Source organism: Pongo pygmaeus, chromosome 13 (assembly GCF_028885625.2).
Source record: "Pongo pygmaeus isolate AG05252 chromosome 13, NHGRI_mPonPyg2-v2.0_pri, whole genome shotgun sequence".
In the NCBI taxonomy this organism is placed as follows: Eukaryota; Metazoa; Chordata; class Mammalia; order Primates; family Hominidae; genus Pongo; species Pongo pygmaeus.
This window is the reverse complement of record NC_072386.2, coordinates 113292973-113320157: the sequence shown is the minus strand read 5'-3', so window position 1 is coordinate 113320157 and position 27185 is coordinate 113292973. Positions and strand designations below refer to the sequence as shown.

General features: G+C 38.9%; 1 protein-coding gene across 2 annotated transcripts; it reads left to right on the top strand.

Moving 5' to 3' along the window:
• LOC129044505 (olfactory receptor 1B1) lies at positions 1 to 26950 on the top strand. 2 transcript variants are annotated; one of them, XM_054502433.1, is made up of 2 exons: positions 1 to 96; positions 25107 to 26950. In XM_054502433.1, the coding sequence occupies exon 2, from the start codon at positions 25537 to 25539 to the stop codon at positions 26491 to 26493; it is 957 nt and encodes a 318-aa protein (XP_054358408.1). In that variant the 5' UTR covers positions 1 to 96; positions 25107 to 25536; the 3' UTR covers positions 26494 to 26950. The 2 variants fall into 2 exon arrangements, with proteins under 2 accessions (XP_054358408.1, XP_054358407.1); XM_054502432.1 differs by lacking the exon at positions 1 to 96 and adding an exon at positions 182 to 263.
• Positions 26951 to 27185: the final 235 nt, after the last annotated feature.

The following is a 27185-nucleotide window of genomic DNA, read 5'->3' as shown; positions in this document are numbered from 1 at the left end:
AGGTCTGGAGGTTTGCTATGTTTTTGTGTTCCGTGAGTGCAAACATCAATCTGATCTCAAGACTACTATTGCTGGTAAAGCAGAATGGACATTGCAGTAAGTATGTTTTCACTTTCTGTAATTGTTCTAAAAGCCCTTGATCTACTTCCAGCCAGTCCTTAGCTGGGAAACATTACAACATAGGCAGGAACAACATGGACTGTGGCATCAGACATCTTGTCTTGAATTCTAGGTCTGCTAATAACCAGTTGTAGGATCTTGGGGTGAGTTACCGAAACTTTCTTTGCCTCGTTTGACTCTATGTAAAAAATAGATAATAGTAGCTGCCTCATAATTGTGGTAAAGATTTAATTATGTAATATGTATAAAGACACTTCTGGTAAGTTCTATATAACAATTTTCTATTATTTGTATTTTTATTATTTACAGTCTGAGTTGGCCAGAAAGTCTCTGATTTCTCCAAAATGATAAACCTCATACTAAAAGCCTCTTTTGTAGCCTAAAGGTCCAGGAGATTGAGAACACCCCCTGACCCTTGGAATACCCTGAGAAAGATCTTCAAACATATTAGTAGTCAAAATCTACATAAAAATGAAAAAAATTAAATTAGAAATATGTATTGAATCATTTAATGCATTATATTGATAACTTTTAAAGAAAAAAATTGGTTGGATCCCTCAGTTGATTTAAACTATTTTCAATGATGTTACTTAATAAAAAAAAATACAGTGCCAATGCTTATAGCTTTTATACAATTGTATAACTAAAATATGTTATAAATTAAATAAAATAAAAGTACCCATTCAGTAGAATTTATGTCATAATTTTTGATTTAGTACTGTTTGGGTTTAAGAACAGAAAGTCATGCCTCAAGTTCTGGTTTTAAATTTAACTTTAGCTTGTAGACTGTGAAATGATACTGTCTTCGTCCATTTTCTGCTGCTGTAATGGAATACCACAGATGGGGCAATTTATAAAGAACAAAAGTTTATTTGGCTCATGGTTTTGAAGGCTAGGAAGTCTGAGAACATGACGCTAGAATTTGGCGAGGGTTATCCCATTGCGGAAGGTATCACATGGTGAGGAAGTGCATATGTGAGATACAGAGAGGAAGTTGGGCCAGACTCTTTTTTTTTTTTTTTTAATCAGGAACCCACTCCCATGATAATTCCTGCAATAATAGCATTAATCTATTCATAAGAAAGAGCCCTCCAAGGGTTCATGAGAAAAGATACCTAATCACCTCTTAAAGGCCCATCTCCCAATACGTTGTAGTGGGGATTAAGCTCCCAACACATGAACTTTGGGGGACATTTTAAAACCACAGCAGATAATAATGAGAAAATTGTCTTTGTCTATGTATAATATCTGAAATCAACAAAGCTTCAAGGATTTGTTTCCTATCTTTGGATTAATACATTTTTTGAAGACACGTGTTGCCAGAATTGTGCCCTGTGCCAACTTCTCCATCAAATAACAACAACAACAACAACAACAAAGTGGATACAACCTATTGAACACAGAGTACATTTCAGGCATGTAGTAGCTACATAAATTCTTAGAGACAGATCCTATTGGTATACCCATTTTGGAAATAAGGAAACTGAGTCTTACTCATAGAGGTAAATGATATTTCCCCATGTAATATTATTGGTAAATGTCAGGGCCAGGATTCAATGCATGTTCTTGACCATTACACTAGGCTACCACTTCAAGGAAGACTTAGGTAAAGTTCTGTCATTCTATGTGTAAAAGCAGAAGAAATTTCACAAAATAGGACTTTCTTTTTTTTTTTAATTTTAAGTTCTGGGGTACATGTGCAGGAGGTGCAGTTTTGTTACATAGGTAAATGTGTGCCATGGTGGTTTGCTGCGCCTATCACTTAGGTATTAAGCCCAGAATGCATTAGCTATTTTTTCTAATGCTCTCCCACCCCCACCTGACAGTCCCCAGTATGTGTCATTCCCCTCCCTGTGTCCATGTGTTTTCATTGTTCAGCTCCCACTTATAAGCGAGAACATGTGGTGTTTGGTTTTCTGTTCCTGTGTTAGTTTGCTGAGGATCACGGCTTCCAGCTCCGTCCATGTCCCTGCAGAGGACATGATCTCATTCCTTTTTATGGCTGCGGAGTATTCCATGGCGTGTATGTACCACATTTTCTTTATCCAGTCTATCATTGATGGGCATTTGGGTCGATTTAGGTAAGGCTCTGTCATTTTATGTGTAAAAGTAGGAGAAATTTCACAGAATAGGACTTTCAAGGAGCCAGTGATAGGAGGGCTTTGGTCAGGAACAGTCTGGACCCCACTGAGTAGAGAGGACTTGAAGGAAAATAGATCTGTGGGGGAAAATTTAACTCTCAAATTAAAGTTGGATGCTGTATTTTCCTTTGTTCCTTCCTCTTTGATCCCTCATCACACATTCTTTCTTTTGATATTAAAAAGTTGTTTTAGTGCTTTGAAAATAATGTGCCTGGGGGAGCAGGGTGAATGGTGCAGTGGAGGACCTGGAATGATGGAGAATTTTTCTTAAATGTTTATTTTTAGTTGACAAATAATAATTGTGTAATTTATGGAGTACAAAGTGATATTTTGATGTATGTTTGCAATGCTGGATGATTAAATCAGGCTAATGAACAAATCCATCACCACAAGTAATTTTCAGTTTTTGGTGAAAACATTTAAAGTCTTTTAGTAATTTTGAAATATACAATGCATAATTATTTATTATAGTCACGATTCTGTGCTATATTATTTAGCCTTACAAAGGGGGGATATCCTGTTATCTTTGACAACATGGATAAATCTAGAGGACATCATGCTGACTGAAATAAGTCAGGCACAGAAAGACAAATACTGCACGATCTCACTTCTATGTGGAATCTAGAAAAGTTGAATTCATTAGAAGTAGAAAGTAGAAAGGTGGTTACCCGAGACTGGTGATGGAGTTGGGTTGGGTGAAAGGGAGATGTTGACTGAAGGGTAGAAAGTTTCAGTTAGACAGGAGGAATAAGCTTTAGGGATGAAAAGTTTTGATGAAATAAAGAAGGAGTGGTACTTTCTTCTCTGAAACTCTAGGAAAGACAATGGGAAATTTGGTATATCTTCAGAGGTCAATGAAATGAAAAACAAAAATATTGTCAAAACCATAAGAAATGGACCCCATCTGGTTAGAGCAGAAAGAAGGGGGGAGTATTCTTGATGCAGCAGAGCACCAAGTTCCCACGAAGGAAACAGCTGGGTCTTAGGAGAGCACTGGAATCAGATAGATGCTGTGAGCAAGTCTCACTCTGTACACCTTCCCAAAGCTGTGGTTCAAGAAAGAACCTACATCTTTGTATAGTCTCAGTCATGCATCAGGAAAGTAGGACTAATAAAACTGTCCTCATTTGTAACTGCACTCTTCTCTTTGACTGTTTACATGACACTTGAAGTTATGTCTTATCTTTTATCCTAGCTAGAATGGAAGCTCCATTAGGGACATAATTACATATTTTTTTCATCATTGCATCCTCAATCTCCATTATAGCCCTTTTCACATAGTTAGTGATCAATTAAAAAATACACAGAATATGGACAAGAGTCTCTCTTTCTGGAGCATGTTTACTGTGTTGATCTCTAATTTATTTTTTGCGCATATCTTATACTCAATGTTTGTCTTTTAATACTGGAGAAAATAAGTATTTAATAATATGTTAAAGAGATTTGATGGAAAGTAAATTATAAACACTCGAAAAATGCATAAATGCATGAATTGTCTAGTCCAGAATCTTTGTTAGTAGGCTCTCAATTAATAAGAGCTCTTTCTCTACTGTCTGAGGGGATCTTGAGCATAAGCAGGTTGAATAATATCCTTACCACTTAAAACCCCTCTCTCCTCAACAAGAATAAATTCATTCAGATATTACCAAGGGAAATATTGTGCAGTTGGAGAAATCTGTTTTTATAACCTCAATTTCAGCCAGAGGGAAGTGCTATGGTGGGTGTTTAAGAACACAGGCTTGGTTTCATCTTTCTGAAACTTTTACATGAGGTCGTGGAAGATCTCAATTACATACTGTTGAAGGATACCAACAGTAATAGAATGTCTTATATTGTATTTACTATGTGTCAGTCTGTGTTCTAAGCATTTTATGAAAACTTATTTAATAGTAACAATATTATGAGACAAGGACTATCTTCCTCATTTACAAGTAAGAAAATTGAGGCATAGCCAGGTTAAGATATTTTCCAAAGATCACACAGTTGATGGGTGTTAGAGCTGGGATTACAACTCAGACTCAGTTAGTCTAAACACTAAGCTATACTGCCTTTCATAGTACTAACTCAAAAGTGCACTGTGAGCCTGAAATGAACAAAGCATTTAATACGTAGCATGGTGTCTGTCAACATTAATACATAATACATATTACATTAATACATATTACATTGATACATATTAACTAGTGTTTTATCATCAGTACACTCTCATATTCCTCAGAGCCTTTTCTGTCCCCAAGGAAAGTGTCCCTTTTCATCTCGGTCAATTTAAAACATGTATGACTATCTCTTTATCTTGGGCTGATGCCAAGTCCTCAGTCTAGCTGGCCTTAGTCCTGAGTGCCTGGTTACTTTGAGCACAGTAATGCTGGGACTCCAGGTGGATCCCACATTGTGGAAATTACAGCCTAGTGTCACAGGCACCCTCAGCTTGGAGCAGAGGGCTTTGACTTCCCCACTGTGATTACAGGGGTGCTACATTCCGTAAGAGACAAGTTGAAGAACCAAGAGATGAAAGTTATTCCCCTACATCCTTCCAATCCCCAGGGATTGAAGATAGATAATTAATATAATGAGGGTCAATTTTGGATCACTCCTTGATAAATCATCTGGAGCTGAAATTATCAAACTTGAGCATTATACAGTTACTTTAAGAGGAAAAAAAAAAACAACAAACATAAAACCCAAGTTAACCTTTTATTTTAAAGTCAGTAGAATATATATGAACAGAAAATTCTAAGCCCTAATGAATGTATCAATATACAGATTTAACTCTAAAACTGTAACAAAGATACAAATTAAATAAAACAAAGTATTGCAGACATATTTCAAAATAAGAACACTTATTTATGGAACAGATGATGTGGTTTAAGTGAAACTAAATCAATAATGGTGGAGTTGAAAGTGAGGGTTTTATTTATTTATTTATTTATTTATTTATTTTCCCATTTGGTTTCTGTTACCATATCTTTTTTTTTTTATTATTTAAGTTTTAGGGTACATGTGCACAATGTGCAGGTTAGTTACATATGTATACATGTGCCATGCTGGTGTGCTGCACCCATTAACTCGTCATCTAGCATTAGGTATATCTCCTAATGCTATCCCTCCCCCCTCCCCCCACCCCACAACAGTCCCCAGAGTGTGATGTTCCCCTTCCTGTGTCCATGTGTTCTCATTGTTCAATTCCCACCTATGAGTGAGAACATGCGGTGTTTGGTTTTTTGTCCTTGCAATAGTTTACTGAGAATGATGATTTCCAACTTCATCCATGTCCCCACAAAGGACATGAACTCATCATTTTTTATGGCTGCATAGTATTCCATGATGTATATGTGCCACATTTTCTTAATCCAGTCTATCATTGTTGGACATTTGGGTTGGTTCCAAGTCTTTGCTATTGTGAATAGTGCCACAACAAACATACATGTGCGTGTGTCTTTATAGCAGCATGATTTATAGTCCTTTGGGTATATACCCAGTAATGGGATGGCTGGGTCAAATGATATTTCTAGTTCTAGATCCCTGAGGAATCGCCACACTGACTTCCACAATGGTTGAACTAGTTTACAGTCCCACCAACAGTGTAAAAGTGTTCGTATTTCTCCACATCCTCTCCAGCACCTGTTGTTTCCTGACTTTTTAATGATTGCCATTCTAACTGGTGTGAGATGGTATCTATTGTGGTTTTGATTTGCATTTCTCTGATGGCCAGTGATGGTGAGCATTTTTTCATGTGTTTTTTGGCTGCATAAATGTCTTCTTTTGAGAAGTGTCTGTTCATGTCCTTTGCCCACTTTTTGATGGGGTTGTTTGTTTTTTTCTTGTAAATTTGTTTGAGTTAATTGTAGAGTCCAGATATTAGCCCTTTGTCAGATGAGTAGGTTGTGAAAATTTTCTCCCATTGTGTAGGTTGCCTGTTCACTCTGATGGTAGTTTCTTTTGCTGTGCAGAAGCTCTTGAGTTTAATTAGATCCCATTTGTCAATTTTGGCTTTTGTTGCCATTGCTTTTGGTGTTTTAGACATGAAGCCCTTGCCCATGCTTATGTCCTGAATGGTAATGCCTAGGTTTTCTTCTAGGGTTTTTATGGTTTTAGGTCTAATGTTTAAGTCTTTAATCCATCTTGAATTAATTTTTCTATAAGGTGTAAGGAAGGGATCCAGTTTCAGCTTTCTACATATGGCTAGCCAGTTTTCCCAGCACCATTTATTAAATAGGGGATCCTTTTCCTATTGCTTGTTTTTCTCAGGTTTGTCAAAGATCAGATAGTTGTAGATATGCGGTGTTATTTCTGAGGGCTCTGTTCTGTTCCATTGATCTATATCTCTGTTTTGGTAACAGTACCATGCTGTTTTGGTTACTGTAGCCTTGTAGTATAGTTTGAAGTCAGGCAGTGTGATGCCTCCAGCTTTGTTCTTTTGGCTTAGGATTGACTTGGCAGTGTGGGCTCTTTTTTGGTTCCATATGAACTTTAAAGTAGTTTTTTCCAATTCTGTGAAGAAAGTCATTGGTAGCTTGATGGGGATGGCATTGAATCTATAAATTACCTTGGGCAGTATGGCCATTTTCACGATATTGATTCTTCCTACCCATGAGCATGGAATATTCTTCCATTTGTTTGTATCCTCTTTTATTTCCTTGAGCAGTGGTTTGTAGTTCTCCTTGAAGAGGTCCTTCACATCCCTTGTAAGTTGGATTCCTAGGTATTTTATTCTCTTTGAAGCAATTGTGAATGGGAGTTCACTGATGATTTGGCTCTCTGTTTGTCTGTTATTGGTGTATAAGAATGCTTGTGATTTTTGTACATTGATTTTGTATCCTGAGACTTTGCTGAAGTTGCTTACCAGCTTAAGGAGCTTTTGGGCTGAGACAATGGGGTTTTCTAGATATACAATCATGTCATCTGCAAACAGGGACAATTTGACTTCCTCTTTTCCTAATTGAATACCCTTTATTTCCTTCTCTTGCCTAATTGCCCTGGCCAGAACTTCCAACACTATGTTGAATAGGAGTGGTGAGAGGGCATCCCTGTCTTGTGCCAGTTTTCAAAGGGAATGCTTCCAGTTTTTGCCCATTCAGTATGATATTGGCTGTGGGTTTGTCATAAATAGCTCTTATTATTTTGAGATACGTCCCATCAATACCTAATTTATTGAGAGTTTTTAGCATGAAAGGTTGTTGAATTTTGTCAAAGGCCTTTTCTGCATCTACTGAGATAATCATGTGGTTTTTGTCTTTGGTTCTGTTTATCTGCTGGATTACATTTATTGATTTGCATATACTGAACCAGCCTTGCATCCCAGGGATGATGCCCACTTGATCATGGTGGATAAGCTTTTTGATGTGCTGCTGGATTCAGTTTGCCAGGATTTTATTGAGGATTTTAGCATCAATGTTCATCAAGGATGTTGGTCTAAAATTCTCTTTTTTTGTTGTGTCTCTGCCCGTCTTTGGTATCAGGATGATGCTGGCCTCATAAAATGAGTTAGGGAGGATTTCCTCTTTTTCTATTGATTGGAATAGTTTCAGAAGGAATGGTACCAGCTCCTCCTTGTACCTCTGGTAGAATTCGGCTGTGAATCCATCTGGTCCTGGACTCTTTTTGGTTGGTAAGCTATTGATTATTGCCACAATTTCAGAGCCTGTTATTGGTCTATTCAGAGAGTCAATTTCTTCCTGGTTTATTCTTGGGAGGGTGTATGTGTTGAGGAATTTATCCATTTCTTCTAGATTTTCTAGTTTATTTGCGTAGAGGTGTTTGTAGTATTCTCTGATGGTAGTTTGTATTTCTGTGGGATTGGTGGTGATATCCCCTTTATCATTTTTTATTGCATCTGTTTGATTCTTCTCTCTTTTCTTCTTTATTAGTCTTGCTAGTGGTCTATCAATTTTGTTGATCCTTTCAAAAAACCAGCTCCTGGATTCATTAATTTTTTGAAGGGTTTTTTGTGTCTCTATTTCCTTCAGTTCTGCTCTGATTTCAGTTATTTCTTGCCTTCTGCTAGCTTTTGAATGTGTTTGCTCTTGCTTTTCTAGTTCTTTTAATTGTGATGTTAGGGTGTCAATTTTGGATCTTTCCTGCTTTCTCTTGTGGGCATTTAGTGCTATAAATTTCCCTCTACACACTGCTTTGAATGTGTCCCAGAGATTCTGGTATGTTGTGTCTTTGTTCTCGTTGGTTTCAAAGAACATCTTTATTTCTGCCTTCATTTCGTTATGTACCCAGTAGTCATTTAGGAGCAAGTTGTTCAGTTTCCATGTAGTTGAGTGGTTTTGAGTGAGTTTCTTAATCCTGAGTTCTAGTTTGATTGCACTGTGGTCTGAGAGACAGTTTGTTATAATTTCTGTTCTTTTACATTTGCTGAGGAGAGCTTTACTTCAAACTATGTGGTCAATTTTGGAATAGGTGTGGTTTGGTGCTGAAAAAAATGTATATTCTGTTGATTTGGGGTGGAGAGTTCTGTAGCTGTCTATTAGGTCCGCTTGGTGCAGAGCTGAGTTCAATTCCTGGGTATCCTTGTTAACTTTCTGTCTCGTTGATCTGTCTAATGTTGACAGTGGGGTGTTAAAGTCTCCCATTATTATTTTATGGGAGTCTAAGTCTCTTTGTAGGTCACTAAGGACTTGCTTTATGAATCTGGGTGCTCCTGTATTGGGTGCACATATATTTAGGATAGTTAGCTCTTCTTGTTGAATTGATCCCTTTACCATTCTGTAATGGTCTTCTTTGTCTCTTTTGATCTTTGTTAGTTTAAAGCCTGTTTTATCAGAGACTAGGATTGCAACCCCTTGCCTGTTTCTGTTTTCCATTTGCTTGGTAGATCTTCCTCCATCCTTTTATTTTGAGCCTATGTGTGTCTCTGCACGTGAGATGGGTTTCCTGAATACAGCACACTGATGGGTCTTGACTCTTTATCCAATTTGCCAGTCTGTGTCTTTTAATTGGAGCATTTAGTCCATTTACATTTAAAGTTAATATTGTTATGTGTGAATTTGATCCTGTCATTGTGATGTCAGCTGGGTATTTTGCTCGTTAGTTGATGCAGTTTCTTCCTAGCCTTGATGGTCTTTACAATTTGGCATGTTTTTGCAATGGCTGGTACCATTTGTTCCTTTCCATGTTTAGTGCGTCCTTCAAGCGCTCTTTTAGGGCAGGCCTGGTGGTGATAAAATCTCTCAGCATTTGCTTGTCTGTAAAGGATTTTATTTCTCCTTCACTTATGAAGCTTAGTTTGGCTGGATATGAAATTCTGGGTTGAAAATTCTTTTCTTTAAGAAAATTGAATATTGGCCCCCACTCTCCTCTGGCTTGTAGAGTTTGTGCCGAGATATCAGCTGTTAGTCTGATGGGCTTCCCTTTGTGAGTAACCTGACCTTTCTCTCTAGCTGCCCTTAACATTTTTTCCTTCATTTCAACTTTGGTGAATCTGACAATTATGTGTCTTGGAGTTGCTCTTCTCGAGGAGTATCTTTGTGGCATTCTCTGTATTTCCTGAATTTGAATGTTGGCCTGCCTTGCTAGATTGGGGAAGTTCTCCTGAATAATATCCTGCAGTGTTTTCCAACTTGGTTCCATTGTCTCCGTCACTTTCAGGTACACCAATCAGATGTAGATTTGGTCTTTTCACATAGTCCCATATTTCTTGGGGGCTTTGTTCATTTCTTTTTATTCTTTTTTCTCTAAACTTCTCTGTATTTTTCAACTCTAGAATTTCTGCTTGATTCTTTTAAATTATTTCAATCTCTTTGTGAAAATCATCTTATATGATTCTGAATTCCTTTTCTGTGTTATTTTGAATTTCTTTGAGTTTCCTCAAAACAGCTATTTTGAGTTCTTTGTCTGAAAGTTCATATATCTCTGTTTCTCTGGGATTGGTCCCTGGTGCCTTATTTATTTGGTGAGGTCATGTTTTCTTGGATGACATTGATGCTTGTAGATGTTCATTGGTGTCTGGGCATTAAAGATTCAGGTAGTGATTGTAGTTTTCACTTGTGTGGGCTTGTGTGTGACTGTCCTTGGGAAAGCTCTCCAAGGAAGGGACTTGAGCCCTAAGGCCAATCATGGTATGGTTTTTATAGACTCATAAAGATATCACCTTGGTGGTCTTGGAAAATATCTGCAAGAATTCTTTGGGTTACCATGCAGAGACTCTTATTCTTTTCTCTTACTTTTCCCCAAACATATGGACTATCTCTCTTTCTTGCTGAGCCACTTGGAACTGGGGATGTGGTGATGCCAACACCACTGTGGTCACCACCACTGGGACTATGCTGGCTCAGACCTGAAGCCAGCACAGCACTGGGCCTTGCCCAAGGGCCTTCCCTTCAGGGTGACAAGTTTACCCAGGCCCATGCATGTCTAGAGATGCTATCTGGAAGCCAGGGATTGGAGTTCAAAAGATTAGCAATTTACCTGATGTTCTCTTCTACTGTGGCTAAGCTGGCACTCAAACCACAATACAAAGTCCTTTCTGCCCCTTCCTCCCCTTATGGCAGGCAGAGGAACTTCTTCCTGTGGCCATCACCACCACTGGTCCCTGGGGCTTCTGCCAGGCCACTGCCAAGTTTTGCTTAAAGCCCAAGGGCTCTTCTATCAGCTTGTGGGGAATGCTGCTAGGCCTGAGACTTACCATTCAAGGCTGTGGGCTCCCCACAGAGCAGGTCCCAAAATGCTATCAAAGAACCTAGGCCTGGACTCAGAGACCCCAAGGGCCTGCTTGTTGCTCTACCCCACTGTGGCCAAACTGGTACCTAGGGTGCAAGACAAAGTCCCATTTACTTTTCCCCTCTGATTTTCTCAAACAGGTGGAGCCTTTTATCACAGCCACCACAGCTGGGAATGTGCTGGGTCTCCTCTGAAGCCAGCATGTCTCAGAGCCCAAGGCCCACAGTGTCCGCCCTCAGTATTGCTGGTGCTTATTCAGGACCCAAGGGCTCTTTAGTCAGCAGATGATGAATCTTGCCAGGACTAGGTTCTTCCTATCAAGACAGTGGGTTCCCTTTTGGCCAAGGGTATGTCATCCCAGAGCTAGGGCCTGGAATGGGGGCCTTACAATTCTGCCCAATGCCCTATCCTGCTGTGGCCGAGTTGGTATCCAAGATGCAAGACAAAGTCCTCTTTACTCTTCATTCTCCTCTCCATAAGCAGAAGGAAGGAGTCACTTTCATTACTACAAACGGCACTGCCTGGGTTTGGAGGAGGTATGGCGCCAGCCTTCCCTTAGCTGTGCCAGCTAACATCTCCCTGGGTCATGTGCCACCCTAGTTTATTGGCTTTAAGCCCAGGCTAGCACTAGGAGTTGCCTAGAAATTGCAGTCTTTGTGTCCTAGACGGCCTTTCAAGTTTACCTAGGACCCGAGAACACTTCAGCCCACGGTGGCGAGGCTTGCCGAGTAACTCAGGTTCTCACCACTGGGATAAGTGATTCCCCTGCAGTGAGGGCTGGTCCAAATACTCCATTCCTGTGCAGGTACTAGCTGAGTCCAGCATGGCTTTATTCTCTGCTGTGACAGGGCAGCACTGAGTTCAGTATAAAGTCCCTCAGTTGCTGTGCTCTCCCTCCCCACAGTGCACATATTCTCTCTCTCTTTGCAGCATGACCGCTGCTGGGGGGTCAGGGAGGGGTGTCATCAGAGATTCAAGACTGTCTGTCCTGCCCTTCTCAATAGCCTTCCATGATATGGAGTTAAAACCAGGTACTGTGCTTACTCACCTGATTTTTGGTTCTTGTGTCAGTGCTTTTCTCTGTGCAGATAGTTGTTAAAATTAGGTGTTCCAGTGAGAGTGGTGGGGGAGGAACAAATGGTGTAGACTTCCATTCTGCCATCTTGCCCCACATCCCCATTCTTTTATCAACAAAAACAATTATTATTTGAGCCTTTTAGTACATGCCAGGCACTATATCTGACACTTTAGGTAAAATATTCTAGTCCTTACAAAAATCTTTTATAAAACATTAGATGTTATTAGCACTTTACATGTGAGTAGACTAGAGGTCAGAGATGTTAAGTAATTGCCAGATTCACAGAATGTATAAGTGTTACAGCCTAGAATTATATTCAATTTTGTCTCCAAAGCCCTGCTTTAGGCAATTACATCATGATTTACTTATTATATCATAGGAAGAAGATAAAGTGATGACTGTGTGAGTGATTAGGGTAATGATACACAAGTGTTTGTCATCTGGGGTACCTGGGCATTGATTGAGTTGTCTTCTCTACCCCAACAGGATCAGTGGCATGGAGACATTGGCAGAGACTCGTGGTACTTTTAACCTTCCCTTGAGAGTATGTCAGTGCTTGCCTGATCTGTGAGGTGGCAGGCATTGTACCTGACCTCCCCCCAGGTGGCTCTAGAGGAAAGATCTCTGGGGCCCCACAACTCCTAACTCTCACCTAGCCTCACCAGCCCTGATTTCCTGCTCTGTCTGCTGAGTGTCTGTCCTTCAGCACCATGGCCAGATCTCTGAGGTTTAAGAGGAGGCTGGAGTCACACAATCCAGAGTCACAGCAGTCCTTCCTTGCCAGGTGAATGTGTCGGTGGGGAACTAGCCTTCATTCTCCATCCTGTTTTTCCCTGACAAATTATTGTCTTTCTCTATCAATAACCTGTCTCTCACTCTGGATCTATTCCTGTTTAACACCATCTTTTCTCCTTTATGCCCTCATAGCCATTCCCTTCTCACTCCTCACTCTACCCTCTCTTTTTCTATACTTTCTTCTTTCTGTTCCCATTCTTGATGTTCTATTTTTCATACCCGCCTTCATTTCTCTTTCCTTTACACCACTTCCAATCATCTTTCTGCTTTCCTTCTGCTCTGTCCACATTCCTACCCTTCTCTCACTCATCATCTGCAAACCTTTCTTCTTTTCCTGAAAATCTTTATTTCTGCTCATTATCTCTGCCCTAATCATTTTCTTTATTCTAATCCCCAATTATGCTCTTCTCTCTTCTCATTTTAAAGATCTTTCTTTTAAAAAAATTATATTTTTCATTGACAATTACAATTTGTATAGATTTATAATATACAACATGATGTTGGAATTTGCATTCATTGTGAAATGGCTAAATTGAACTAATTAACATGTGCATAATCTCACATACTTTTTTTTGTGGTGAGACTACAAAATATACTATCGGTGATTTTCAAGGATACATTGTTGCTAACTATAGTCACCATGTTCTATAAAAGGTCTCTTGAACTTATTCTTCCTATTTAAGTGAAATTTTGTATGTTTTGATGACCTCTTCCCAACCCCCACCCCCTGGGAACCAGCATTCTATTCTCTGCTTCCATAGGTCCTTATGCTCTTTGAATTCTCACATTCAGTGTACATTCTCCTTCCATCCTGCATTTCCATTCTTACTCTTTCTCCACCACTTTGACTTCTTTGTTTGCTACTGCATTTTTCCTTTCCTCCATTGTATCTTCATTTCTATGTCTATAACCCTTGCCGTGACTTTCAGTTATCTCTTGAAGAAAGTCACAAAATTATTTTTGGAAACATGGAACTTTAGAAAGGAAGGTTTAGGAGAAACACTCAATTAACAGTAAATTCTACCTTTCAATAATTATTTTTTGAAAATTTGTCACATATATAGAGCTTATACACACATATACACACATATGCACACACACATTATGTCATATTCACCATTATTATTCAGAAAGCCAACTGTTCTTTGAGTAACACGGAGGGAAGTTTTGATATTAGCCCAAAGTGCTTTGATGTACTATACCCTGTTATGATTTTGTTACCTACTGAGGAATATTTTCATGCCCTCATCCCATCCCTGACCTCACCTAAGGCTGAAATGGGACAAACTCCAAATAAGATTCACAAGCCCCTTTGCTTATATTTATTATATCACTTATTGTACTGTTTTGCATCTAATGTTTATTCTTCTTTCTCTCCATGCTATGACTTCTTTATGGCAGGGTCTTTGTATGATGTGTCTTAATGTCCCATCACAGGTAAGAAATAAATATTAGTAGGACATACGAATTAATCAGTAAATGGATGGAAAAATAAACGAATTATCTTCTGGATCATGTGACTACCTAATGTATTTAATCTAGCCAAAATTAGTTTCTGGGGACTATAGGCAAATTCAGGTATTCAGAACAATTCTCTCCATGCCTTCTCTTCTCTCTTCTCTTGTATATCCAGAGGCATAGATTCCTGTTGCCAAGCACTATTTAAAATAACGATTGTGCTCTGTGAGAAAATAGTCATTGGCAATTGCTCTTATAAATTGTTTGAAATCCCCAATACGATTGATTCATGGTGACTAAATCTTCATTTCCTGCCCACTCCATACCCCTTCACCAACTTTCTTGTTTTTCCTCTGACTTTTCTTCTGTCTCCTTTTATTTTCCAGTCCCTGTTATTCTCTCTGGATCCTTCAACTATATTATTAGCCTTCCATTATATACTCGGCTTCATTAGGTATTGCATTTTCAACAAGAACTGTAGAATAATCAGCATTAAGTTGATCAATGAGGATCTAGAACTGGACATGTTCTTCTGGTTTGCTCTTGGGGAGGCTTCATGGTGAAGAGAATGGGAGAGGAAGTAAGGAAAATATATAGAAAAGAGATAACCACTTGGAGGGAGGAGGATAAAATTAATAATTTTATAGTATTGTAGAGATTAGACAAAAGCAAATATCTAGAAGGTGGGGGATAGTGGCTAATAATGATAAAGAAGGAAAATGAAGAAGGATTGAGAGAAGCAGTGATCAAGATTTCCAGTTCTTCGTGTTAAAATTCCAGTTCTGCCACTGACTAGTTCTACAATAGTAAGCAAGTTGCTTAATTGCTGTATGCCTCAGTTTCCCCATTTATAAAATCAGAAATGGCACCTGCCTCACAGAACTGCAGATTTAATGAAATCATGCATGTGGAGTGCTTCGTACAGTGTGTGGTACATAAAAAGGGCTCCAAAAATGTTAGCTTCTTCTACTACTACTCTTGTTATAGATCAGTGTATATGGTGAAGACTGTTCATTTATAACCTTGGAAGCAAAAATGGAGTAAATTACTTTATTTTGAAACTATACTTAATTTGTTGATAGATTACAAAGTATAAATTATATATTTTTAAACAATAATAGGCATTTTATTTAATTCTTCCAACAACTTTGTGAAAGTAGTTCCCATGTCCACTTTATGGTTGAGGAATCTAAGATTTAAAGACAAGTCAAAAAACTTACTCACATATGAGAGTTAGTAACTTAGAGCACAGAAACATACACTTGTATAAGCTTAGATCCATGCTTTGTATAACGGAAATCAGTAAACAACCCAAATACATATCACAGAGAGTGTATAAATACATTGTGATATGTTCATGCAAAAGGCTATTATATAGCAGTGAAAAATAAATGAACCAAAGCTATATCCAATAATATCAGTGAAGTAATATGATGCTAAGATCTAAAGACAAGTCCACCTCAAGTTACTTAAAGCTTGTTATCCTTTAATACATTTAAGATCATCTCAAACTCAACAATATTCTTTTTGGAATATCTATCGATGTATCAAAATCATAGATGTATATAATATATAAACATGTTAAGAAGAGTAAGAGGATGATTAATTCAAGATTCTAGAGATTGGTTACCTTAAGCAGGAGGTAACGGGGAGGTGATGAAAAAGATCTATCTAAGTAGATATGAATTATCATCAATGTTGTTTCTTTGTTGGACAATAAGTTGATGTGTGTTTATAATAATATTTAAAACCAAGTGAGTAAGAAGGCAAGCGGGTTATAATCAAACCACTGTAGTGTAGCATAAACCAAAGCTTATGATTAGTTAAATTTTGGGCTTCTGAAGCTGGGGAAATATAGTCAGTTATGAGCCTTCATCTCTTAGTCTTGCTGAAGATTTCTCCCTTCTATTCCAGAGCTCTGTGTAAACTTTTATCCTGCTCTAGATCCCTTCAATCAGCTCAAACTAAAAGCTGCCAAGAGAAGCTCACTGTAGAACTTGCTATAGTGAGACAGATAACCAGAAATGATAATTGGAAACATGGGTCTTACCTGCGGTCAGGGAAAGACCATCTAGAGGAACTTCTTGGCTCAAGTGCACAGCCCTGATGATTATAATTCACATATATTGTGACCTTTTCTTTTTTCATAAGGTCTTGGCAAATTGTTTTGGAGATAAGTATCTGATTATCTTAGTTCTCGGATAGATATTACCTAATTCTGTGTTCTCCATAATGTACTAGCTTGAGTATCCTGGTGCTGAATGTGTGATGTGGATGTTATTTTGAGTTAGAAAGGTATGCTTAATCTTAGAAGGCATCAATAATAAAAATTACTAGAAAATAAAAGGTCTTATATCTCCATTGCTACCCTTGACTTTATTGTTTATATTTTTAATAGGAAAAGCTTCACAGTGTAGAAAAATGCATAGGAACCAAAACAATGAACTACATATACTAAACACCCAACTTTAACAAAACTTAAATTTTGCCTTTTTTGTTTCAGTTCTTACCTTGAAAAAATTGACTGCTATAGATACAATTAAAGCCCAAACTGCTTCTCTTTCCTCTTTTCCTAAAGAAATCTACCATCCCAAATAAGCTATTCATTATTTTCATGCATGTTTCTAGAATTTCACTATATATGTTTTATAAAAATGACACAATTCTCTTGCATGTTTTACAAATTTATATCTGTTGTTATACTCTTCTATCATTTTGCAACCGGCCCTTCCCAGTTAACATTATGTCTTGGAGTTTTACACTCCATGCATGTTGTTTTGATTTCAAATGCTGTATAGTGTGAATAAAACGCGAGTTAAAATATGTATGTAGAGTTATAGCACAATATTTAACTGAATTATCTGTTCTTCATCACTGAAGAATGCCATCACTGTTATATACCACAATTTCTACAAATTGTGAGTTTGTTTTTGGGACTGTCCTTTTCTGTATCTGTATATCCATTTTTTAGCTACATATTAGGCCACCAAATGAATCTTAAAAAACTTCAAAGAACTAACCTCACAGAGATTAAATTCTCTGGCCAGAATGCTATTAAATTAGAAACTGGTAACAAAAAGATAGTTTAAGAAAATGTTAAGAATGCAGTGCAAAATATTACTTAAGACCTTAAAGAAAGCTTGAGGGAAGGGCCAAGTGCAACTCCTGCCAGCACATGGAGAAAGAGAAGACTGCATTTACCAAATTTGTTGGGATAAAAATGTATGAGTTTTCCTTAGACTAACTTTCCTTGGACCCAAGGATGGTACATGAGCTGTGTCATCTTGAAAATCATTCCACCTAAGAGAATTTCTTGCTAGAGTAAGGCAATCCTAGAAGCAGCTTAGAAGGGTGCAGTCAGATATCCAATGTAAGGGAGGGGGCTCTAAGGGATCAGACAGGGTTTGAATTAGTCTTATCTGGGAAGAATGCAGTAATAGTTACCTATAGGTGGTCTCAAATGGGCCAATATGATGTTCCGCAAGAGAAAAGAGTCAGTATTTGTAACTTCTACCAGCTCTATCTTTCAAAGAGACCTTACCTTTCCATTTCCCTTCTTCAAATCAACACTGCAATAGCCAGAGACAGAAAAGGATGGATAAGATGGTGCAAAGATGAAGACAGTCACATCCCTCTTTCCCTAATGCAGGTTTCTGGTGAAAATATAAACCCTTCTGGGGAAGAAAGCACAGTTTAAATTGCTTGAGAATTAAAATTTTTATATTCTAATGTGTTGGAATTTTAGTACCTAAAAATGAGACTTTTCAAAAAGCAGTCGTGTGAAAAAAGTTGCTTCCTACTTTACCTCTGCAAAGTTCATTTTCTTCCAAAAATACTGTCTTAACAGAAGATGTTCTCCTTTAATCTTCTCTACCTTATGAGAAATTTTGTCACTATTTGACAGATGAGAAAGCATAACTTGCTTAAGATCACGTAGTTAATAAATGGCAGATATGGAGTGAAACTCCAGGTAAGTCTGACTCCAAAACCTTTATATTAACTTCTAGACCACTGCCTTTTAGTAGAAAATCTCTTGTTTAGTTAACAAATGTTTAACGAGCACCCACTCATTCCCCAGCTCTGTGTTAGGTATTAGGAAGTCAGTGATTAATGTACATGTGTTTGTTTCTTTATTTATTTTTGAGACAGAGTTTCATTCTTGTTGCCCAGGCTGGAGTGCAATGGCATGATCTTGGATCACTGCAACTTCTGCCTTCTGGGTTCAAGCATTTCTCCTGCCTCAGCCTCCCAAGTAGCTGGGATTACAGGCACCTGCCACCATGCTCGGCTAATTTTTTGTATTTTTGGTAGAGACTGGGTTTCACTGTGTTGCCCAGGCGGGTCTTGAACTCCTGACCTCAGGTGATCCACCTGCCTTGGCCTCCCAAATTGTTGGGATTACAGGCATGAGCCACTGCTCCTGGCCAGTATATATGTGTACATATGCATGCATGCATGTGTGTATCTACATAGATTCATATGTATAGATGTGTGTGTATACACACATATTAACAGTGTACATTGGGAGATAGGCAAGTCAATATTTACGAAGTTACTTGAAAAGCAAAAAGTGCTCTACTAAAATGATTGTGCAGGGACTTGGTGAAGTCTCCAAGTAGAAATGAAGCCTGACTGAGACCTTCAACATGAGTAGCTTTTCACTTGTTAGCATGTGGCCCTAAGTTTGGGCCCTAAGAGGATGGGAGGACATTCCATGAAAGAGAAAATAGCATGTGTAAAAATGTTTTTTATTTTTTCAATAGTTTAAAGGGATATAGAATTTGAGTTTGGTCATTATTTTCTCTCAGCACTTTGGAAATATTATTTCCTGATTTTCTAGAATCTCTTGTTGCTGATAAATATTTTGTCAGTCTATTTGTCTTTCTTTCTTGTTGCCTTTAATATAACCTCTTTGAATTTTCTATTCAGTGGTTTCCCTAACATAGTGTCTATGTATGGAATTTAAAAAATTTATCTTGTTTGGGAGTTGCTGTGATTCTTCAATCTGAGGATTCATTTCCTTCATTAAGTCTGGAAAATTCTTAGTTTGTGTCTCTTCAATATTGCCTCTCCTCTATTTTCTCGTATACTTAATCTTGGACTTATTTTTTTATTGTGTATATTTTATGTGTACAACAATGTTTTAATGTACACATACGTAGTGAAATGGTTACAGCAGTCAAGCAAATTAAGATATCCATTATCTCACATAGTTACCTATTTTTTTGTGGTAAGAACTCCTTAAATCTACTCTCTTGGCAAATTTCCGTGATAGAAGTATACAATGCAATATTATTAATATGTCCTCTTGCTGTACAGTATACCTCTAGACATCCATCCTACAAAACTGTAGCTTTGTATCTTTTGACCTCTAACTACTCATTTCTTCCACTCCCCGACTCCTGCTAATCACCCTTCTAGTCACTGTTTCTATGTATTTAATTTTTAAAACGTAAGATTCTACATGAAAGTAAGATTATGCAATATTTTTTTCTGTGCCTGGCTTATTTCACTTAACATAATATCCTCCAGGTTCATTTATGTTATCACAAAAAAGAGCAGAACCTCTTCCTTTTTAAAGGCTAAATAATATTCCACAATTTCTTTAGCCATTCATTCATTGAAAGACACTTAAGTTGTTTCCATATTTTAGCTATTGTGAATAATGCTGCAGTGAACATGGGAGTACAGATATCTCTATGAGGTGCTGATTTATTTTCCTTTGGGTGTATACCCAGGAGGGGGATTGCTGGGTTGCCTGGCCGTTCTATTTTTAAGTTTTTGAAGACCCTCTGTACTGTTTTCCATAATGGATGCACCAATTTACATTCCTACCAACAATGTGCAAGTGTTCCCTTTCCTTCACATCCTTGCCAACACTTGTTATTTCTTCTTGTTATTCTGCATAATAACCATCCTAGCAGGTGTGAGGTGCTACCTGATTGTGATTTTGATTTTCATTTCCCTGACGATTAGTGATGTTAAGCACACTTTCATATACCTATGGCCATTTGTATATCTTTGGAGGAATATTTATTCAGGTTCTGGTATGGTTTGGCCCGGTGTCCCCACCCAAATCTCATCTCCAATTGTAATCCCCACATGTCAAGGGAGGGACCTGGTGGGAGGTGATTGAATCATGGGGGTGGTTTCCCCCATGCTGTTCTCGTGATAGTGCATTCTCACGAGATCTTATGGTTTTATAAGGGGCAGTTCCCCCTGCATTTTCTCTCTCCTGTTGCCTTGTGAAGAAGGTACTTGCTTCTCCTTTGCCCTCCACCATAATTGCATGCTTCCTGAGGGCTCCCCAGCTGTGTGGAACTGTGAGTCAATTAAACCTCTTTCCTTTATAAATTACCAGTCTCGGGTATTTCCTTTTTCTTTCTTTTTTTTTTCTGTTTTCTTTTTTTTTTTTTTTTGAGATGGAGTTCGCTCCTGTTGCCTAGGCTGGAGTGCAATGGCACGATCTCTGCTCACCACAACCTCCGCATCCCGGGTTCAAGCGATTCTCCTGCCTCAGCCTCCTGAGTAGCTGGTATTACAGGTATGTGCCACCACGCCTGGCTAATTTTGTACTTTTAGTAAGGATGGGGTTTCTCCATGTTGGTCAGGTTGGTCTCAAACTCCCGACTTCAGGTGATTCACCTGCCTCGGCCTCCCAAAGTGCTGGGATTACAGGCATGTGCCACCACGCCTGGCTAATTTTGTATTTTTAGTAGGGACGAGGTTTCTCCATGTTGGTCAGGCTATAGTGTATTTCTTTATAGCAGTGTGAAAATGGACTAATACAGGTTCTTTTTGCCCCCCCCCCCCAACCCTTTTTTTGAGACATAGTCTCACGCTGTCACCCAAGCTGGAGTGCAGTGGTGTGATCTCAGCTCACAGCAACTTCTGCGTCTGGGTTCAAGAAATTCTCCTGCTTCAGCCTCCCAAGTAGCTGGGACCACAAGCATGTCCCACCATGCTGGGCTAATTTTTGTATTTTTAGTAGAGACAAGGTTTTTCCATGTTGGCCAGGCTGGTCTCAAACTCCTGACCTCAAGTGATCCGCCTGCCTCGGCTTCCCAAAATTCTAGGATTACAGGCATGAGCCACCATGCCTGGCCTCTTTGCCCATTTTGAAACTTGGTTATTATTATTATTTTGCTACTGAGTATAAGTTTTTAAGCATATTTTGGATATTAACCCCTTATCAGATATATTGTTTGAAAATATTTTCTCCCAGTCTGTTGGCTGCCTTTTCATTCTGTTGGTTATTTCCTTTGCTGTGCAAAAGCTTTTTAGTTTGATGTAGTCTCACTTGTTTATTTTTGCTTTTGTTGCCTGAGCATTTGGTGTAATATCCAGAAAATGATTGCCAAAACTAATGTCAAGGAGTCTCCCCCTTGTATTTTCTTCTTGGAATTTTATGGTTTCAGGTCTTGTGTTTAGGTCTTCAGTCCATTTTGAGTTGATTTTAGCGAACGGTGTAAGATAAGGGTCCAATTCCATTCTTTTGTATGTAGTATCCAGTTTTTTTCTTGGACTTATTTGATATATAATGGGTCTTATTTTGTTTCCTGAAATTCTTAACTCTTGATATGGTTTGGCTGTGTCCCCACCCAAACCTCATCTTGAATTCCTATGTGTTCAGGGAGGGACTTGGTGGGAGGTAATTGAATCATGGGGGCAGGTCTGTCCTGTGCTGTTCTTATGATTGTAAATAAGTCTCATGAGATCTGATAGTTTTATAAAGGGGAGTTTCCCTGCAGAAGCTCTCTTCTCTTGTCTGCCGCCATGTGAGATGTGCCTTTCAACTTCTGCCATGATTGTGAAGTCTCCCCAGCCATGTGTAACTGTAAGTCCATTAAACCTCTTTATTTTCTAAATTGCCCAGTCTTGGGTATGCCTTTATCAACAGGGTGAAAACAAACTAATACAACCCCCCTTCATATTATCTTTATCAGCAGGGTGAAAATAAACTAATACAACCCCCCTTCATATTATCTTTATCAGCAGGATGAAAACAAACTAATACAAACTCCCTTCATATTATCTTGGTCACTTTGTACTGTCTTCTGGGTATTTTTCTTAGAATTAGCTGCTTTCCATTATTCTAGGTGAAGTAACTGAGGAATGGAAAACCAAACATTGAATGTTCTCACTCATAAGTAGGAGCTAAGCTATGAGGATGCAAAGGGAAAAGAATGATACAATGGACTTTGGGGACTTGGGGGAAGGGGTGGAAGGGGGGTGAGGGATAAAAGACTACAAATTGGGTGCTGTGTATACTGCTTGGGTGATGGGTGCACCAAAATCTCAGAAATCACCACTAAAGAACTTACTCTTGTAACCAAATACCACCTGTTCTTCCAAAACCTATGGAAATAGAGAAAAAATTTTAAAAGAACTAACTTCTCTCTTCAGCCACTGTATAACCCATCCATTGAGTTTTTCATTTCAATGTGAATGTTTTTGTTTTCTAGTAATTCTTTTTGGGGCTTTAAAAATATGTGTTTTTTTTTTGATAACTTCTTTCTTATAATCTTTATTTTCTCTCTTAGACACTAAGTACTTTAAATATAATGTATATTCCTTAACAGGTTGGTTAATTTTATGACATTCGGAGGAGGTTAATCACATTATTTGTTGATTGATGAATATCTTCATAATGAATAGACTTTATGTGTGTTTTGTAATTTTGAATTGTGAGCTCATCTTTGGTGGGTTTCTGTTTGTGGGATTCCTGTCTGGAGTCTATAAGTCACTGAGAAGTTTTATGTTCACTTCCATAAGGTACTCCAATGCTTTTACCTGTATGAAGATAATTTTTATGTTGATTTTTTATTTTGAGAGTTCTAGAATTGTATGTATTTTGTAAATTAGCATTATCCACTCCTTATGTGGTACAGATCCGTAACTGCATTCCCATGGAAAGCACTTTTCCTTCCATGTAGTCCAGGCTGAGTGATCTGAATTTTCATTTGTTCTCACATACCCTGTGTGGGTGTAGGTGTGTGTGTGTGTGTGTGTTTTCCTGTTTGTGTATACCCTTTTGCTGAAAGTTTAGCCTTTTGAATGTCCTCAATTTATGTGGTGGTCTCTACCTCCTGCCTCATACAGGTTTAAGCTCTCATCTCCTGTTCCACATGGATGTTAATAATCAAACCTGTGGACTATGAAGACTGATGTGATGCCCTTGAACCTACCTGCCACCTGTCACCTGCCATCACTACCTCCACCATCACAGATAGTTTTTAGATATTAATTTTTCATATTCCTCTTTGATTACAGACTCTTGTATTTCCCTTACGTTCTTGAAAGCTTAGTTATGATTTTAGAAGTATGTTATTGGCTGGGCACGGTGGCCCACACCTGTAATCCCAGCACTTTGGGAGGCCGAGGTGGGCGGATCATGAGGTCAGGAGATCGAGACGATCCTGGCTAACACAGTGAAACCCCGTCTCTACTAAAAATATAAAAAATTAGCTTGGCAAGGTGGTGGGCGCCTGTGGTCCCAGCTACTCTGGAGGCTGAGGCAGGAGAATGGCATGATCTTGGAAGGCAGAGCTTGCAGTGAGCCAAGATCGTGCCACTGCACTCCAGCCTGGGCGACAGAACGAGACTCTGTCTCAAAAAAAAAAAAAAAAAAGTATGATTATTACATTTTCTCTAAATTTCCATCTGTGTTGAGTGGGTGTGTGTGGATGATTGTATTACATACCTCATATTTCAGAAAGCCCAAATTCTCAAAATAATGGGAAGATGTGCACGGGTGTGAGAGCTTACCATGTTTGAGAATTAAGAAAAAAATGTCTAGTTTAAAACATTGGGACCGGGCACGGTGGCTCATGCCTGTAATACCAGCACTTTGGGAGGCCAAGATGGTTGGATCACAAGATCAGGAGTTTGAGACTAGCCTGGCCAACGTGGTGAAACCCTGTCTCTTCTAAAAATACAAAAATGAGCTGGGTGTGGTGATGTGTGCCTGTAGTCCCAGCTACTTGGGAGGCTGAGGCAGGAGAATCACTTGACCCCGGGAGGCGGAGGTTGCAGTGAGCCAAGATCAAGCCACTGCACTTCAGCCTGGGCGATAGAGCGAGACTGTCTTAAAACAAACAAACAAAAAACACTGGATAGGTGACTCAGTATAATTCTAAGAAAAGTTAGGTACTAATAATGAAAGTTCCATACAAGACAGATTAAGCCATTTGGATTTTATTCTGAAGTCCCTGACTATTTAAACATGGAGTCACATATTGAAAGTTTTATTCCAGTATCAGTATGGAAGACCTATCAGGAGAGATAAGTAGAGAAACCAGTAATGAGGTTGTAGAAATTAGTATTGGTTAGAGATGCTAAAACTTAAATAGTCGCAGTGGACTAACAGCAAAGAATGGATATAAGGGAAAACATAGACGTTAAGGAATGATTGGATGTGGGAGATGGAGTAATTCCTTCAGTTTTTTGTTTGTGCATCAGGCAGATGACAATGATGATGCCATTAACTAACACAAGGAATAAAGAGAAAGAACAAGTAATTTCATGACATTCTAAAGCAGTATCTCATCTAAGAGTTTTTTGGTGGGGTCTTTAGGTTTTTCTAAATATAAGATCATGTTATCAGCAAACATGGATAATTTGGCTTCCTCTTTTCCAATTTGGGTGGCTTTTATTTCTTTCATTGGTCTAATGAAAGAAAGAGTTCTAGCTCTGGCTAGAACTTCTATTACTGTGTTGAATAGGAGTGGTAAAAGTGGACATCCTTGTCTTGTTCCAGATCTTAGAGGAAATGTAAAAAAGTCAGCTATGTTGAAAGAATTGTTTCTTTGTATGGTATGTGTTTTAATGGTATGTTATTTTCCATACAGGTTCAGAGAGAAGACATCATGAGGACTGCAGTTGGGTGAGGTGTGAATGGAAGGTAAGGAAGTGGAGACAGTGAATACAGATAATTCTTTCATGAAGTCGGCCACTGGAAAAAGATAAGAAATAGTTGGATGAAAAGACAAGAATGAAGAGTTTTTCACTGTGGGAGGGACTTTAGTAGGGCTTGTGAATTAGATGGAACAAGTCACTAGGGTGGGTGAAAAGGAAGAAATAAAGGAGAAAATAAATACATATTAAGGAAGCAAAATCCTAGACCTTAGGGAGGGAGCATAGATGGTCAAGTTTGAATCCAGGTCTTTAACGATCTTCAGTAACGTAATAGAATTAAATAGAAATGTTATGATCCCTAACATCAGACCCATGACTTTCTTTTTGACTTAAACTGTCTTTCAGGCAGGCTGACTGTCACTCATGATGAGCTGTGCCCCTAATGCTTCACACTCTCCGGTTTTTTTGCTCCTCGGGTTCTCGAGAGCTAGCATCTCCCACACTCTCCTCTTCTTCCTGTTCCTGGCTATTTACCTGACCACCATACTGGGGAATGTGACACTGGTGCTGCTCGTCTCCTGGGACTCCAGACTGCACTCACCCATGTATTATCTGCTTCGTGGCCTCTCTGTGATAGACATGGGGCTATCCACAGTTATGCTGCCCCAGTTGCTGGCCCATTTGGTCTCTGATTACCCAACCATTCCTGCTGCCTGCTGCTTGGCTCAGTTCTTTTTCTTCTATGCATTTGGGGTTACAGATACACTTGTCATTGCTGTCATGGCTCTGGATCGCTATGTGGCCATCTGTGACCCCCTGCACTATGCTTTGGTAATGAATCACCAACGGTGTGCCTGCTTACTAGCCTTGAGCTGGATGGTGTCCGTACTGCACACCATGTTGCATGTAGGACTCGTCCTGCTTCTTTGCTGGACTGGGGATACTGGGGGCAACGTTAACCTTCCTCACTTCTTTTGTGACCACCGGCCACTTCTGCGAGCCTCTTGTTCTGACATACATTCTAATGAGCTGGCCATATTCTTTGAGGGTGGCTTCCTTATGCTGGGCCCCTGTGCCCTCATTGTACTCTCTTATGTCCGAATTGGGGTCACTATTCTACGTTTGCCTTCAGCTGCTGGTCGCCGCCGAGCAGTCTCCACCTGTGGATCCCACCTCACCATGGTTGGTTTCCTCTACGGCACCATCATTTGGGTCTACTTCCAGCCTCCCTCCCAGAACTCTCAGTATCAGGACATGGTGGCTTCAGTAATGTATACTGCCATTACACCTTTGGCCAACCCATTTGTGTATAGCCTCTGCAATAAGGATGTCAAGGGTGCACTCTGCAGGCTGCTTGAATGGGGAAAGGTAGACCCCTGATTAGCCTGCTGTGGGCCATATTGAATAGGTGAGAAAAGTCATGGGCATATTCTAAGCAGAGTTGGTTTCGGGGAGATCAGAGGGGTGGAGGGCCTAGATAACTTAAGGAACTCCAGATTTGGCTCTTGTCAATGTTGTGCTTTGATGGAGCCATGAACATTCCACATTCATAGACACATAATATCAGGGCTCCCTTATCAGCATACCTCTGGGCACCCTCCATCAGACCTTTTATTTTATCAAAGTGGATGAAAATGAATTACCAAGTCTGGGCAGTTTTAATTTTAGAGTTCTGAGGGAATATGAGGATAGGATTGTGCAACTATGAACTAAATGAAGAGCAGTAGAGTTAATCATCATCATCACATTTAGGTTGGTGTGCGTTCTTGTGGGAGTGTGTTTGTGTATATCAGAAAGTAAGGGAAGATGACAGTTTAGACAAATAAGGCTGTCAAGTTTACTACCTATTCCATTCAATGAGCAAAAATATGTCCCAGAGTGAGTATGAAATGATAATCACGATTCTACTATTCCATAAGTTAGGACTAATTTCCATGGGTTTCTTATAGTGTGAGCATCTAACTCTGATGCATGTGAGTTCTATTTTATATATTTTAAATTAATTTTTAATGTGCATTAAAAATAAAATGTAGATAGGAAAATGCAAGCTAACTACTTTGTTGCATGAAAAT

Bases quoted from the DNA above. Each gene is read 5' to 3' on its own strand.
- LOC129044505 (XM_054502433.1), top strand. From the start codon at position 25,537: ATGATGAGCTGTGCCCCTAATGCTTCACACTCTCCGGTTTTTTTGCTC.